Consider the following 16,483-nt stretch of genomic DNA (forward strand, 5'->3'; position numbering starts at 1 on the left):
CTAACCTGGGAGTATTACCCAGATATTCGTGAGAATATTTGAACTGTGCGTCGCAAATATTTGCGAAGCAATCCTTTTCCTTTTCGTCCCATCTGTGCCGCAATTGACTCTGCCATTGAAAGGCCTGCGCGCTCTCCACCTTCGACTGCACCAGTTTCGCCACGACGTCCCTAGAATGGACATCGATGGTACAGATGGTCATGACCTTCTGTCTCTCCTGTTTGGTCAATTCTCCTATCAGCAGCGTGATCAGAGTGCTCAGCTGCGAGATCTGTTTCTTCAGGTAGTCTTTAATCGCATTATCATAGCCTTCCTCGAGACGTGCGAAGGCCATATTGACCTCAGTGGTCCACCAGATTTGCGTTCCGCAAAGAGACACCTGTGCCGGGTAATCGAACAGCCATTGCTCTCGTGGCTTCTCCTCGTATGCCACCACTGCTTCGCTGAAATAATGCCGGATAGATACGCGCATAGCGGTCTGAAGACGATTCAACCACCCTTCCACAGCGCCTTCGCAAATCATTTCACAGTTTGCAAATTCCACGTACTCCCCGTCTTTAGCAAACATGCCTAAAATGTAATGAGAAGTGATCAATACTTTTTTGAAATTATTGAATGTTACCCATGATAATTTAATTACCTAAGACGCGTTTTACTGCATTACTCTTAGTATCGAAATTCAGACGCGCCATAGAATCGAATAACTTTGTCAAGTGTTTCGCTACTATTTCCGGTTGGTTCCCGTTCGAGAGTACGTCGAGCAGATCGCTGGAAGAGACGAAGTAGAATCGTGGGAAGGCAAGACGCTTCGTTTCGAGATACTCCGCCAATGCCTTCTCGCATAATACAAGCTCTTTCTGCAGGACGTCCAAAGCAGTCACAAGACCGTCCTTATTCGTCGCTTCGACGACGTTCGGCGTTTTCGCCATCTCCTCCGTCATCTCCTTAAATTCCTTGTCAATGCGATTGAATCGCTCGGCGTCCACCGGCAATTGCCGTCGAATATCTTCAGACGACATAAAGATACTCTCGAGATGCATCCAAGTACGTTGAACTTCGAACCAGACCGTCGTCACCTGATCGGCAATACTTAATTTCTTTTGCCACGACGACACTTCCTCCAAGAAATGCGCGATAAATTTCGACGTGATTAGATTTTGCAATTGTACCTGCAATTTTAGGAAGAATGTTATCCCTCTTGATTAGGACACAAAAGACATTTCTATTGCTAATTGCAAGCTATTTAAATTGCTCGAAAGTTGCGATATTAATTAAGTAACCTGGTTCTCTTCCAAGGTCTCAATCAATTCTTCACTAGCTCTTATTAAAGTAGCTCCCGTGCGAGCATGAACTTCTCGCTCGAACTCCATTTTCGTCCACGTAATATTCAACTCTTTCATATATTTTTCCATGGACATTTCCTTGACCGCTTTATCCACGATATTCTTAACTTCCTCCTCGCATTCGTGGAGATTCAACTCGAGCAGATCGGCTAGAGTCGTCGATTCGTCCATTACGAAACGAACCTACGTATTAAAAAATCGTCTGACGACGCAGCTACATTTTCTCAATAAAAAGCAGTTATGCCGGTCGAATGATTTACTTTACTCATACAAAAATTCAGAGTAAGTGTAGGAAGTTGCTAAATAACGTAAAATATGTGATGTTTTGTATTCAAGCAAATTTATTAAAGAATCGTACATTGATTTATACAATGAATGAATGAATTAATAAGAAATTTACATAATGGAATATATGTAATGCTGGCAAATTATAAATACGTGAATTATTTTCTAGCGTTTAATGCTAAATGTGACTATTTTACTCTCATTTTATTATCAAATGTAAAAATTATTAAACAAATTTAGCATTGAATAAGCTTATAAATATAATAATAGCAATAATAGCCTTATGTATAAAACTCTTGCGAATAATAAAATTCTAAAATCCTAACTTGATATTAATCAGCGTGTCGCATGCTGCGCTCTAGTCATGCTTATAAAAAAATACTTTATAACGTACAAAGAATGTTGAATGTAACGTGTAAGTGCACACTTATAAAGAATGATCGCGTGTCGGGGTTTATTTGATCAAAATTTGCAATTTTAGCTATTGAAAATATAAATGAAAATGTAATTTAAAAAGTTCACGTGTTATGCATATGTACAGCGGACTTACGGTCATTTCTGGAGTCATGTTGCCCAATTTCTGTAACACCGATAGCGTATATATACAGCGGTGCAACTAGATCTAGTATGATCTGATGTGATTACGCACACTCGCATTATGGGGATTGTTATATACAATTTTGCGGGATTATTTCAAAACGTAATGATCGCAGCGTCATTAAAATTGTTAGAATATAAAATGGGAAGGGGGCGGGAAGTATAAGGCGTTGAACTCGTGAATAAATTTATATCTTCTTTCAGCTAAGAATATCAAGTATCTCTTCTAATTTGCATGAATTTGTATCATAGGGAAATGAATTAAACATCCGCTCTGCGAGCTTCGAACTTTCCAGTGATACCTTAGTACTATTCATCAGCTGTCGCCAGTGTCTCTCCCGAATGGCTGGATTTTGCAATTCTCCTACGGCACGCAGCGACGTCAGCATATTCTTCACTGTCGCTTCCAACGATACGTAGGTGTCCCATGGCCGCATTTCTTTGTCCAGCGCTACTGAACAAATTGCATTCGAGGTATGTGAGATATTAAAATTATAGTAATTCATTAAACGTCTTAATCGGAAGAAATAATTTTACAGATAATAATATACAATTACACGGAGAGAATTTTCTCTTAAAATTTATCCTCAAAATTTGGTAATTGTGACATAATGTGTGACCTCGAAGAATTTTACTATACTTTTTAGTAAAATGTACTAAAAGTAATAAAATTTACTATACCTTTAGTAAAATTTACTAAAAGTATATTAAATTTTACTAAAAGGTATAGTAAAATTCCTTGAGGTCACACACATTATCCCACAATTACTAGATTTTGAAGGTAAATTTTAAGAGAAAATTTTACATTTGTATAGTACATTTGTATTACTTTGTAGAGTACATATTGTATATAATACAAAAAAACTTGAACGAAAGAGGAGTGCGAATAACAGTAATATTTTATAAAGATATATTCGGAACATAAAACCGCGCAATTCGAGGAAATCCTTCGGGACTGTGGACAATTTCTTAGATACTAACCACGTATCTCCTTCGCAAACTTCTTGCATTCGATGTCCATATTCTCCACGTCGATTTTCCTCCAGGGCGTCGTCTTCCAGCCCTCGATACTACTCTGCACTATATTTACATAATCCCAGAGCTGCTTAAGCATCTTCAGCTCCCTCCTGCACTGCCTCAGCTGTTTAAATTCGGGTACCGTCACTTCAAACAGTGAGGCGGATTCTTGTATATCCTTCATTTGACGTTCCAACATAAGGATCTCCTTGTGAGCCTCGTCCAATAACTCATACGGATTCTGGCAGTCGTACTTAAAGAATGTGTATCGTCGAAATGCTTCTCGGTACTGGCTTATCGTAATGTCAAACGCGCAGATTCGACCGCGAATTCTTGATACTTCGCCTATTATTTTTATATAAACCATTATTAAATTTAATGAGTTTTACGACAATATAATATATTATGATAATACATAATATTTAATAAATATTAAAAAATTGTTTTCTAAAGAAATTCTAAAATTTCTTTTTGGGCCACACAAACGTTATAGTGCGTTATTAATAATTTTAAAGATAAATATTCTTTTCTATATGTTTGTAATTGTTGTCTAACAGTATTGTATTGTCAATTTAATAATGTCGAATTGCTTCTCATTCTACGAACCTGCCTGCAGTGGCGCAACTTGCTGCTTCACCATAAGAGCAAGTTTTTTTGTGTTTGCCCACTGCTCAGGCAATTCTTGCAGTAGCACGTTTACCTCTTCGGGTATATCTTGATCGTAGAACTTGAGCAATTCAATGGTTTCCTCTAATGGTTGGAACATCTCGTCCGTAGTTGGCTGGCGTTCTTTCACCTGCAGTAGGTAGCCCATTATGCTAACTAGAGCCGCATAATCACCCGGTTGTACTTGCTGTAACAATCCCTCGTCCGCTAATCTGGAATGTATGTACAGGTGGTTGGCTATATTTACAAATAAGTTACAACATTGTTTGAAACTATATATGTATATAATATTATAGATACGTATATAGATTATTTTTGTTCGAGTTAAAAGAAAATAATAATTTAAATGCTATATTATAAATATGATATCTATCTTACTTTGAATTTTAAGATATTTAGAATTACACTATCAAATGATGGTTGTACCTTATGAATGCTCCCAAATCGGAAAGGCTGCTTGTTACACGATCGACTAAATGTTTTTTGAACATGCTCGACCATTTGCACACCGTGTTTAGTACTGACTGTCTGAAGGGTCTTAGGTCTACTCTGAACCAGCCGCAAAATACTTTGAACAGATCCATCTCTTCGATCTCGAGATAGAGGCCCTCATAAAGATCAATTTGTTCGCGAAATTGCTCCATTTTCGGCGGTGACTTTGTCGGACCTTTAGGGTCCTGAGTCGCCACCATGTCCATTTCTTCCACTGACAATTGCCGGCTGTACTCGAGAAATTGTTGCATTACAACATCTCTATCATCCAGCCATAAGTAGGCGTAGCCTAATCGAACATTGAAACGTTAAATAAAGATTTAAAAAATGTGTGTAATTTATATTTTGTAAAACAAGAAAATTAGAAAATTTTAATTCTTTTTTAATGAATTTCTTAATTTTAATTTTAAGTTTTTTCAGATTTATATTATTTACATATGATGAATATTTAATTTAAAATTATAATTTATTAAAAAACGTAATATAGAATACAAAATTTTTAACAAATTATTTGGAAAAAAAAGCTAAAAGTATTAATGACTTGATTGAAATCTGTTATAAACTAATAGATTATTATAAATGTACCTTCAAAATTGCTACAAAAGTCAGTAGCCTCTTCTACACCAGTGGCTACGCTTGTCAGTATCTCATCTCTCATTCCCTTCATGTCTACGTCAGATGCTAATTCTTCAGCGTATCCTATAGAATCATTTTTTAATCGCGGTATCAAACCGGCCATACCAGTAATGTCATTTAACAGACCGAGGATCAACTGATCAAGTCCGTCTGGATCTTCGGGTTCCAGTGACGGCATGTAATACAAATCTGGTTCTCTAAGCTCTAATTTTGCTTCAAGCAATGGCTCGCACTGACCGATTGGATCCATACTTTCCGCCAAATAGCCTAAACGCAACAAGAAAAAATTGTTGATTTTATTAAGCTTCCATTATCACACATTTCGGGTAAATTTAAAAAATATAGATAAAAAGGAAATATTAATTAAATGTTCTATACCATCAAATAACTTTTTCTTAATTTTAAAATGAATATAAACCTAAGGAGCATCCAACTGCTTTCCGGAGAGATTCGATCACAATGTCGTCGATATACTTCACGTATTCTTGCCAGGCTTCCTGCTCGATCTCGTTAATTTGGAAGAGCATTTTATTTTCCTCCAATATCGAGTGTATCTGCTCAGCGGCCTTCGTGATCTCCGCGTAGCGTTTCGATACTTTTTCCGTACGATCTTCCAAGGCTAGCAACGTCTCCTTACGACGGTCCCTTCGTTCTATGAGAGGCATTTTCGTCCAGGGTTCCAAAATGCTTCTGATCTTCTCCACATTCGATTGAGCGGACTTCATGCGCTTCCACAACCCTTCCACGAGATCGCCCAACTCCGTTATATATTCCAGAAGCCCGTCTGATCTCCAGCACAGCTCATCTTCTCCGCGGGATATCAGGGAATCGATCCGCGCCACTTCCAACACGATTAGATCAAACTCGACTCGCTTGGTTGTTTTACGTATGTTGTTGTATGAATCGACCGTGCTGCCTAGCATCGTGCGAAATTTTCTGAACGTTTCCGCGCTCTCGGATACCTGACGGTGCGATATTAAATGGAAATGATAATTAAACACACGCGACAGCGGCGAATTTCCATAAAAAATTTTAAAATATGATTTTGCTTGACTCATTAAAACACGCATTTAAGACATACCTTAATTGCTTCCTGGGGAATATCAGAACGGGACATTTGTTTCAAATAGTTCACTTCTTTCAATACCGCGAGAAGATCGGGATCAAAATTTAGTAGCAAAATACCATCAGCCTCTCTACAAACTAGATGACGGTTGAGACCAGCATCAACAGTTTGCGGTACCGTTCGCGCCCATTCGGTGAAAAGATCATTCTCCTTATCTGCGAATATTTTTATCAATCTTTCGTAACGCGCCATTATGTTATTACCTTCATCGCTGTGAACGATCCTACAAATAAAAGAAGCTGTTAAACAGACTATTAAAGAGATACTTAGACGTTACTTATTTTTCTCTTTAAATATCACGTACTTCTCGTAAAAATACAAAGCAAATTTTATCTAGAGAAGGGAATTTAGAGAAAAATTATGATGTATCGCGATACGTACGGATGCGACATGGCTTTGAACGATTGTACAGGCAAGTCGATACGCTGCCGCAGCATGTTGGTGAACGTTAAGGCAGTAGCCAAGGGCGGTAGATTAATCAGAGCACCCCTGCTGCCGCGATTAAACAAGACTTCCACCATCGAAAGTTCCATGTTCAAAAGCTCGAGAATTCTAGCGTATCGATTAGTGAATTGCTTTCGTATGATAGGACGCTCCAAGACCGATCCGGCGATATTTATCAACTGATAAAAATTAAAAACGTTTGTCTTTTACATTTCAAATAATTGAAATACAATGTCCGAAGAAAATTAGATGAATCGCAAACCTTGAAAACGCTTTCGAGATTGCCGCAGTCGTCGAAAGCCTGGCACAGAATCGCTGCCAATTTGCTGTCGAGATCGGTGATGGATTCAGAGAACTTAGTGCAATCGACGACGAAAGATTCGTCATCCGGCTCGAGAACGTCGCTGGCTCTTACGGTAAACGAAACGAAAAGCTGCTGGAACTCTTTGAACACGCTTATGATCCTCACGCTCAAGGACCGTCCGAGAATCCCGCCTATTTCAATCTTCTCCAACTTGGAAAATTCGAGGACGGTATCGAAGAGCCACTCGATATCCGCCAGTCGTTTCAGGAAAGCATCGAGACGAGTAAAGACGGCGGTCGAATTGAATGTCCAGGGTGGGGCTTCCGGTTTCAAACCGGGAATGTGCTTCCTCAATTCAAACTGTCTTTTGAATTCCTCCAGAACTCCTGATTGAAAGATATTTTCGAGATCTCAGACGAAGCCCGGAAGAACAGAATCAGAACATCGTATATTAGAATTGTTATTTTTCTTATTTGGATATTACATAGGACATAGTCTTTCAAGAAATTTATAATATTTAATTATAATATTTAATGATGAAGTATCCCCTATAAAATTTGACACTTGTTTCACTTATTGATAGATTGTTGATCATTCGCATTTCAATTTTGACATTAAGTTAAAAAGGGATCCAATTAATAAAAAATAATGAGATTCTATTCATCGTGATAGTTTCTTAGTAATTTATTATTAAAGGATTTAATCACTTAATATGTAAACTGGCTTTTTACCTTTCGATATTTTAACGCGCTGAAGAGCTTCGTCAACGTCGCTCTGGAATATTGACGTCGGATCGAGAAACCGGCAGGCCTCCTGTATCAATAAGTTACATATCTGTCGGAGCATGATGATGAGTTTGCTAGAGCTTTGATAACTATTGCACTTTGCCCACGCTAATCCAAGCGAGTGTATCAGAGTTGCCATCAGCGGCTTAGCTTCGGCGAAGTCGATCTCTTCTACGGACTTGAAACACTTCGCCAGAGGCGTCAGGTACAACGATATGTCCTTCGCTTCGGCTAACGAGGAGACAACATTGTCGAACAACGTACGGAAGCAGGGAAAGTATGCGCTGTCAGTTTTCTCGAGAATTATCGCCATCTTCTTCACGCGGTCTTCTTGCAATTGATCAGAAATGTATCTGCAAAGAAATGCGCGCGATAACAGGCATACTATAAACAAAATCGTGCATTCGACTGTCGTATAAAAATATTATTTAAGAAATTGATATCGCCTCGATAATCGATACCTCAAATTCGCTAATCTGGTAGACCAATATTCTAGCTCGACGTTGGGCGTCGGATTCTGCCCGTTTTCAAACGCGACACTAGATTCATGAGTGACCACATCGTTCACTAAGTAAGCCCACTTTATCACCACACCTTCTATAGCACTTTTCAGATACAAATCAACCGCTTGCGGTCCCTCTGTAGAAACCAGTCTCTCGACTTCCGCCACTTTTTCGAGACCCGCTGGCATCGGTAGTACAGTTCGTCCATTTACCTGACCTTTCACCTGCGCATTCAAGCGTAAAATTTTGTTAAAGGTTTTATTTGAAAAGGCAGAATTCTAAAGGACTTAATTATTGATTGCTTTATTACCTGATACAGCGTGCCACGGAGAGCGTGCACGTGCTTGCATATATCGTGAACCGCTACTTCCGGCAAATCTTTGTGATTTTCCGGTTTGGTGAGAAGGGGTGCAACGATATTATCTACTAACGTAGCTAATTGGTCGACAATCCGATGGGATAAATCTCCCACGATTAACATGGCCGAACATGCTTCCTTGTCTTTTGGTAATGGCTCGTGCTTCACCTTGACTGCGTAAACTCCTGCACACAAGGACTTATATTTTTTGATATATAAACAGATGCTTATGATATATTTACGATTAATAAGTCTGCGTTAAAGCGGATTAAAAAATTTTTAGCAATGTAATTATTATTGAAATATGTATTTCTAATGATTACTTAATCTCATTACACAACAAATTACAAGCAAATTGAAGGACTCACCCTTTGTTCTCTGGCATGGTATGGGAAAACTGGACGATGCCACTAATTGTGCATTGGGTGTTAAAACGACAAAAAGCGCGACCGGTAACGGTTTATCCAAAAAATCTAACACCACGTTCCGATATTCCTCTGTCAGTAATAATCTTCCCCATTTTTCCGGCTTTAATTTCAGACTCTTCTGCACGAAGCCACCGATGTACTCGAGTCGAAAGTCAGGCGGTGCTTCCGGAGTAGCCATTTCTAATCAGTATAAAAAAAATATTTGCATACCTTCTTCCATTAAAAATTTTATTTTTATTTCTCTTTTTAAATGATAATAATTGCTAATAAAAGCGCATGTATATTTCGTCACATTGATAGATGTACAAATGTCTAGTCTGCGCCTATTGAATTTATTGATTATAGTTACAATAAAGGGGGAATTTTAAATACGTTGAACAAATTTTCAAGCGCAGTGAGTTAATGGCGATCTTCCGGTCGCGTAGTAGCAAAAGTTTAAAGGAACGAACGACCGAACAACTCCGCGACTCGAAGACTCGAGCGACGCTTCTCAGGAGCTCACGGGGACGAGCGATCGTGAACGCGAAATTTTTCGCTGACGCGGGGTATCATATCACTCGTTAAACGGTTGTCGTGCAAGCGGGTCAGGAAACCAGGTACGAACTGAACCGGCAATCAGTCGGCATTGGATGATCATGTCTCCCGTCCTGAGTCGGAGTTGGAGCCCCGCTCGCTCGCTTAGCCTACCTATTGTCGCGGGACGCACGTAATATGCTGAAAACAACTGACATTGCACGCGATGCCCGCCCTCCGCGCAGCGAAGGCAGGTACGATCTCATTCCTCCTGCGAAGTTTTCTCAGACTCGCGCAGCCCGGTCGAGTCTTCCGGTCGCTAGCGTGACGTTACTTTTCGGCTCCTTCTACCCGCGGCCTCGCAACGACGTAAGATTTTTGCCGCCTTCGCCGTAAGTTGCCCATTACATTTGCAAATATTAGCACGTTGCAAAGTTAGTTGCACTTTTCTTGCACGTTGCGCGTTTACGGAAATCGTGGAAGATGATCTTGTTATCGAAAGTTTCTTTTTTTTTTTTTTATTGAGAATTAACCCAACAACTAATTTTTATGTGTGCTAGAATTTTGGGTCACGTATAGAATTTGTAAATTCTGCTTCTGTCAGTTTGATTAATTGTTATACATGTCACTCTTTGCTAATCATTTATCTACCCAGCTAATTTTTACATACACAATTTTTGTTAAAATTGCTAAATTTTTTGAGTGTTAAGACTCATTCTTCATATATTTGCACGATGTTATAGCATAAAAATTTTTATTTGCGTATATTGTACCAGATAGCTTCGATTGAAATTTATATTGTCTTCAAAAAAGATTTTCCATAGAAGTGTCGTGAAGAATGAGGAATAAAGCTACATTTTACGAAGTTGCTTTACAAAGTTAGTCTTACAAACATAAATTTTAATCAATATCATGAATCTAAAACGCACGTCACGGAAGGTTCTACTTAATGCAAAATAGGATCGTTTAGAATGTCACTCTGTGCCGCGCACCAGTGTTTTCGCGCACAAGAAAGGAATGGACTTGAATATCTCGCGATCGATTCGTCGTAAAATCTGCATGTTAAACAAAAGAATAATTTTTACTTCATTAATTAATTTAATATTTTTTACTTATTATGAGACCTCTCCCGGATTTTCGAGAAACGCAAGGTAGACAAGAAATTTTTTACGAGGTGCATGACATTTATAAATTATTCAAATACGCTTCTCCCTTTTCTTGCACCGGATAATTCAATGAGCTAAATGTGAATGTTGTTAAATTTACAAGCATCAGATCAAATTTGCATCAGAAAGAACGCAAAATGTTGTTGCACGTGTAACTCGAATTGGATGAGCCCAGCATCGCTGTAACGTTCAAAATGAGCGTATTAAAAATGGCTCCGGCTGTGTGTGCCCGATCGAGCGCACCATGGGGGCTGAAGAGAGAGAGAGAGAGAGAGAGAGAGAGACAGAGAGAGAGTTTCTCTTTCATCGTTTTAATCCTAGCACACGCACGTGTACACGAACACGAGGGCACCCTCGTCGCGGAGAGCGCGTACGCGCGTATCTACAAAGGGCCCCGGCGCTTTTCATTTCGCGGATACTCGCCCTTCTTCAAATTAGGAAAAAAGAGGGCGAGTACATCCCCCTCTCTCCCGCTTTCGTACTCTGGCCCACCATATCAAATTACTCCGCCTCCATTCCACCTTTTTATCCTCCGCTCGCGCGTTTCATTCGTACCCTCTGCCTCGCCGACCGAGGAAAGGAGAGGGGGGAGGGTGAGCGAGAAAAAAATTCGTCCTCGTTGGGTGGTCGCGAAAATTGGAGCGGCACGGACCAGCATCCGGAACAAAGTAGACGGTAAATGCGCTGTAACAACGTTCGAAAGCTTTCTCGTAAGCTCTTTGTACGGGGCGCGACGCCTACCACTTACAATCAAGAGAGCTGCGCACAAGTAGGATGCAAAGAATTTTGGTTCTGGAAAATCCAAATAATAATATTAATGTTACATTGTTATTTGAGAGCGATCTAATTGTCCTTTTAGAATTTGTCTTTGTTCCTTTTTTTTCCTACGGTAAATGTAGATTTTCGAAATCGTCTTTCGACGTAAAACAATTTGCGCGCGGTAAAGAAATGACTTCTGACGTTATCTACCCTTCGAGGAAATTTGTCTTGCCAGCCATTCGTCATTCTCTGTGCGATTTCCATCGCTCTAACAAACCACGGCCACCAGATCGCCTCGTCGTTATCGTCATCGCCATGGGGGGGAAGGGGGGAAGAGGTGTTTCGCATTTTTGTCTGGCACGACGTTGAAATATATGATCGGGAATCCCGGGGGCCGACTCGGGTATTTCACTTTAAGAGTTTTCGGACGAGTGAATAATGCGACGGTGCGCGCGCGCGCGCATCCAAGAGAGCGATTTCTTATTTAGGGAGCTTTTGAACTTGATGTCATTTTTCACACGCGCGTCTCTCACGTCCGCGTCGCGCGGGTGCAACGATACGACGACGAGCGTAGCTTTTGAAACTTCCGCGCTTCCGGCTTATCCTCCCGCTATCGCGGGGGAGAAAGGAATACTCCCCGACTGCCGCGGGGTAGCCGTGAGTTTTCCCATTTTTCTCGCGCACGAGCCGATGGTGATTTTCGTCGAAAAATGAGATTCTGACGTACCGCATTGAGAAATCGTTGTCTGTACTTTACATCAATTGTAAACTGTCGAATAATGGGACAAACGTGAAGAAATGTAACAAATATATATTCTTTGCATTGCATATTGTGATTACACCTTTTCTTATTGCGCTCTTTCGCTGAAAGCTTTTTGCAGAAATCAGTACACCTTAATCGAAATTATTCTACAAAGATTTTATATTATGTTATCGTAACATCACAGTTTGAACTCCTCTTTATTTTACATATTTTAATAAGCAAAAGTCCGAGTCTGTAAATTCGTTCTTATAAATCGGAAAAGCACCTTCTCTCGGCGAGAAGGTGTAACGCAGAGCATCGAGCGAATCCGTTTGACCCGAAACTTCTCGGGAGGTGAGAGGGAGGCTTAACACACGTCGGATGGAGAAGTGAGGGATGTCAAGCGCTCGCAAGGAGGCTCATACAAGCTTGACAGCCGGCATTATGGTAATCCGGAATCGGTGCCTGCCATTCTACGTGCCAATTCTCTTAGAACGGAAGAGCCGGAAGAGAAGGAAGCGTGAAAGCCCTCGGGAAGAAGGCACATTTTATTCGCCGACGAGGCTACATCGGGATTTGATATCCAACAAGAAGGAAACATATAACGCGTAAAATGCATGAATAAAGAAGATAGCGAGCGTTCGCATAACAGCACGATCTCACGTATACGCGAAATGTTTCCCGATTTTAGCAGATACATTTTTTTAGTAGATATTATTTTAAATAGATATATAGAAAAAACATTAGTTTTAAATCAACAATGTATAAGCAAGAATATAAAATATTCTTTAAAGAACTTTATAATCTTCAACAGAAACATAATTTTTTTATGTAAACAAGTTGTTATCCGTTTAAGATTATCGAATTCTTTAAAAAATATTCTACATTCTATATTCTTGCCATGAGAATAATATTGTTGATTTGAAACTAATATTTTTTTCTGTGTATGTGCCCTGACATGTAACAAATGCGCGGGAAAACATATTCCGCCGATCGGTAATTTTTAATAACATAACATAATATCGCAGAGTCTTATTTTTACTCTTAACTACTTTACCTTGTCCTACTTGGAAATTAATTTATCCGGCTAAATGAGAGAATTCAATAAAACATCGAGAATAGAATCACGATGAATAGAGAGTAGAATCAGGCAAATGGACAGCATTTTGTTGACGACGTTCAAGAATATTCGGGAATGTCAAAAAATCTCTTGCACCGCCTGGCCTTCGACTGTCTAATGTATGCCTGCAGTTCACGCAGAAAATGAAACGGACCGTGAGATCGAGTTGGAAGGTTGCCCACAGAGCCAAGCCTAACGAACGTTGCCCTAATAAAATTTCTCCCCTTTCCACCTTAAAGGAGAAGGAGAGAATCCTCTTATTCGAACGCTTGGCATCACTCTCGCGCGTTCTCTCGAAGAGCCTGACATTTATAATTCAAGGCACCGTCCTCTGCAGCCCAGGGACTGAAGAACGTTGTCGCGTCCCGTGCGGCGCCGCGCACGATGTAATACTAATTCGAGAGGCCAAAATGTCTCTCTCTCTCTCTACTCGTATCTGCGGGATTTATTATTTTAATCGTGGCTCCGCACGACATGGATGTGGGCAGGGTACATTCACACAGCAGGTTTAAAGTCAACGTTGCGCGCAACTTTTGGTGAGGCGATAAGAGAACGGAATCAGTTTGCGCAATTCGATTCGAGAGATCTCCTTCCGGACATCTTTCCTTCTCGAAGAATTCTTCTCCTCGACTCTTCTCGGCGCACGATCGGAATCATTTTATTTTCTAAAGATAAATCACCGTTTTCCTCGTTATCTTTCCTTCGGAGATATAGCGCTGTAATTATTTCTAAAAGTGATAAGAGATTAGCCGGGCGAGCCGGTTTTAATATGCCGTCTCCGCGCGTTATTCTTTCCTCCTGCATGCCGATGGCACGATCTTAATCTACCCTTGTGGATCTACCTTTAAACCGCCGCGGGCGTTGCGGGCGTTTTATGAGTTTAATTTGGGAGACGCAGATGGTTTCTCTTCGTCGTTTTCGGTTCTTGCCAAATTCACCGAGACACTTAGGACGCGCCTCGTGTAAGGCCGAGATGGCCGTGAATTCCGATCGCGAATCAGAAACAGTAACGGCTTGCCGATCCAGCGGTTCCGAAATATTAGATTACGCGCGAGTGCGCGTAAATTTCTTCACGGTTGGTTATAATTAAAATAATTACCGATTTCGCAGACGCGATTAAAGGTCCACGAAGGGAGCAGCGATCGAATCGACTCTTTTTCTCGCAAGCGCCTCAAGTTTCGTCAAACGAAGCTACGAACAGCGCGGCACGATGCAGCGCTGCGCTGTCGGGAAATAAAGCGAGGCACGCGCGAAATTACGGGGAAGAATAGCTAATTTGGTCGAGGGATCGCCGAAACTTCCAACCAACTGTCCGCGTTCTCTCGCGGGCTCTCGTCACAAGAGTGGAATAAAAATGAAAGCCGCGTGGGGAAGGGAAAAAGAGCGAGGTCGTGCTTTTCGCGAGGAGGAAAAGAGAGGGAAGGGAAGGAGGGAGGATGGAACTTAATCCCCGAGGCCAGAGACATTTCCTTCGCGCCGTCTCGCTGTGTTCAGCCACTTTCCCGCTGGTAATACCCCCGGCGAGCGTCTGGGAAATTCTCCAAGTTAAGCTGTAGCAAGCTCTCCATTTTCGCCCACTCCAGAGTCTCTCTCAACAGGTTACCTGAATTCCACGATGCAACTCCATCCCCGCCTCGAACCGGCTCGAATCGGCGGCGAAGCGAGCGAGACTTTGAAAAACGGACGGGAACGAGGGGTTTTATCTGCGCTACATTTTCTCGCGTTTGTTTGTTGTGCAAGTTGATTGATTCGCTACAAGATTTCAACTCCGAAACTTTTCTTCATTTAAAATGTATAAGCAATTCCCTGCAATAGGTCATTATGTATTCCGACTTCTTAAAAATGTTTGGCTCTTCACAAATTCTTCAAAACATAATTTTTATTTGATGACGTTCAAGTAATTATTAATCTACTCTCTAAATCGTAATCAGTGGATATTCACTGATTCGCATACTTATAACTGTGCTAATCAGTGAATATTCAATGTCTTTCAGTAATTTTCACATCAGAATTAGTGTATTCTAGTTACTGAAAGATCAGTGTATTTATTTCATTGATTGATAATCAGTAAATAATTATAAGTATATCACTGAAAGTCAGTGTACTTCCACTGATTTTGTCGAGTTTTCACTAATTGTGATTTAGAGAGTAAATAAGTGTTCATTAATTATTACAACATTAATTCGTAAGCCTTGCTTATTGTGATTTATCATTGACAAACAGATACACAAAATTATATTTTTCAAATCTATTGGGCACGATAAATTATTTCTAGGCTATACTTTTAACACTTTCAACAAATAGTATATAAAATACGATATACATAAATTACAACTTGCTTTTGTTACAAAGAATAAAAGCCAAAATAAAATCATAAGATATAAAATATTAATTGATTTTTTTTTATAAAAATGTAACTTTCAACGTGTAGACGATGAATACTACCGTACCTACGATCTTCTTTTCGTTCGCGTTATCTTCCTCCTGCACCTGCTCCTCTTCTTCGGACACGCTATGAGTGACTATCATTGATTGAAGCAGCTTCTCGAATTCTTCAGGCTTGTCACCATTATGATTCTGCAGAGTCGGCATCGTCTCAGCGATTTCGGCATCATGTGTTGCCGATTTTTCCGAGCCATTCGGGCTCACTCTAATATCCTCGGAATCAGACATTCTACACTCTTTCTGTAACAGCGTTTCTTGATAATGTCAAACTGAAAAACATATCAAAGACGTTAAATTTTATATTGAGCACATGAAGAAAAGAGATTTCTATCACACATCTATATAAATAAAAATGTAAAATGTTTGTTACTCATCTAAGATCTCCGTAAGTTATTCACCGATTGCTTTGAAATTTTGACACAACGTTGCATTCGTAACCGGGAGTGTTCTTATGGGATTTGATTTTGGATATACCAGTGTTTCAAAAATGATGGCCATAATTTAAGTGTAAAAAATCGTTTTTTATTAATATTATTGAAATTTTGACACATTGAGACGGGGAGAGACGGGGAGAGACCGGGAGAGACCGGGAGAGACGGAGAGAAACGGGGAGAGACCGGGAGAGACGGGGAGAGACCGGGAGAGACGGGGAAAGACCGGGAGAGACGGGGAGAGACCGGGAGAGACCGGGAGAGACGGGTAGAGACCGGGAGAGACAGGTAAAGACCGGGAGAAACGGGGAGAGACCGGGAGA

General features: G+C 40.4%; 1 protein-coding gene across 1 annotated transcript in view; it reads right to left on the reverse strand.

The window, feature by feature from the left end:
• The window catches only part of LOC105832319 (dynein beta chain, ciliary), a 38,997-nt gene extending 22,836 nt beyond the window's left edge, over positions 1-16,161 (reverse strand). Inside the window, exons 1-18 of the mRNA XM_036286485.1 lie at positions 15,735-16,161; positions 8,925-9,164; positions 8,509-8,741; positions 8,157-8,422; positions 7,642-8,048; positions 6,869-7,296; positions 6,544-6,785; positions 6,118-6,385; positions 5,455-5,998; positions 4,986-5,303; positions 4,335-4,689; positions 3,849-4,120; positions 3,207-3,587; positions 2,528-2,676; positions 2,179-2,208; positions 1,281-1,526; positions 641-1,169; positions 6-570 (exon numbers count right to left, since the gene is read on the reverse strand). Coding sequence (XP_036142378.1) covers positions 6-570; positions 641-1,169; positions 1,281-1,526; positions 2,179-2,208; positions 2,528-2,676; positions 3,207-3,587; positions 3,849-4,120; positions 4,335-4,689; positions 4,986-5,303; positions 5,455-5,998; positions 6,118-6,385; positions 6,544-6,785; positions 6,869-7,296; positions 7,642-8,048; positions 8,157-8,422; positions 8,509-8,741; positions 8,925-9,164; positions 15,735-15,957 — 5,696 coding nt within the window. The 5' untranslated portion in view covers positions 15,958-16,161. The remainder of the gene's footprint in view (positions 1-5; positions 571-640; positions 1,170-1,280; positions 1,527-2,178; positions 2,209-2,527; positions 2,677-3,206; positions 3,588-3,848; positions 4,121-4,334; positions 4,690-4,985; positions 5,304-5,454; positions 5,999-6,117; positions 6,386-6,543; positions 6,786-6,868; positions 7,297-7,641; positions 8,049-8,156; positions 8,423-8,508; positions 8,742-8,924; positions 9,165-15,734) is intronic.
• Positions 16,162-16,483: the final 322 nt, after the last annotated feature.

Source organism: Monomorium pharaonis, chromosome 4, assembly GCF_013373865.1.
Source record: "Monomorium pharaonis isolate MP-MQ-018 chromosome 4, ASM1337386v2, whole genome shotgun sequence".
Taxonomy (NCBI): domain Eukaryota; kingdom Metazoa; phylum Arthropoda; class Insecta; order Hymenoptera; family Formicidae; genus Monomorium; species Monomorium pharaonis.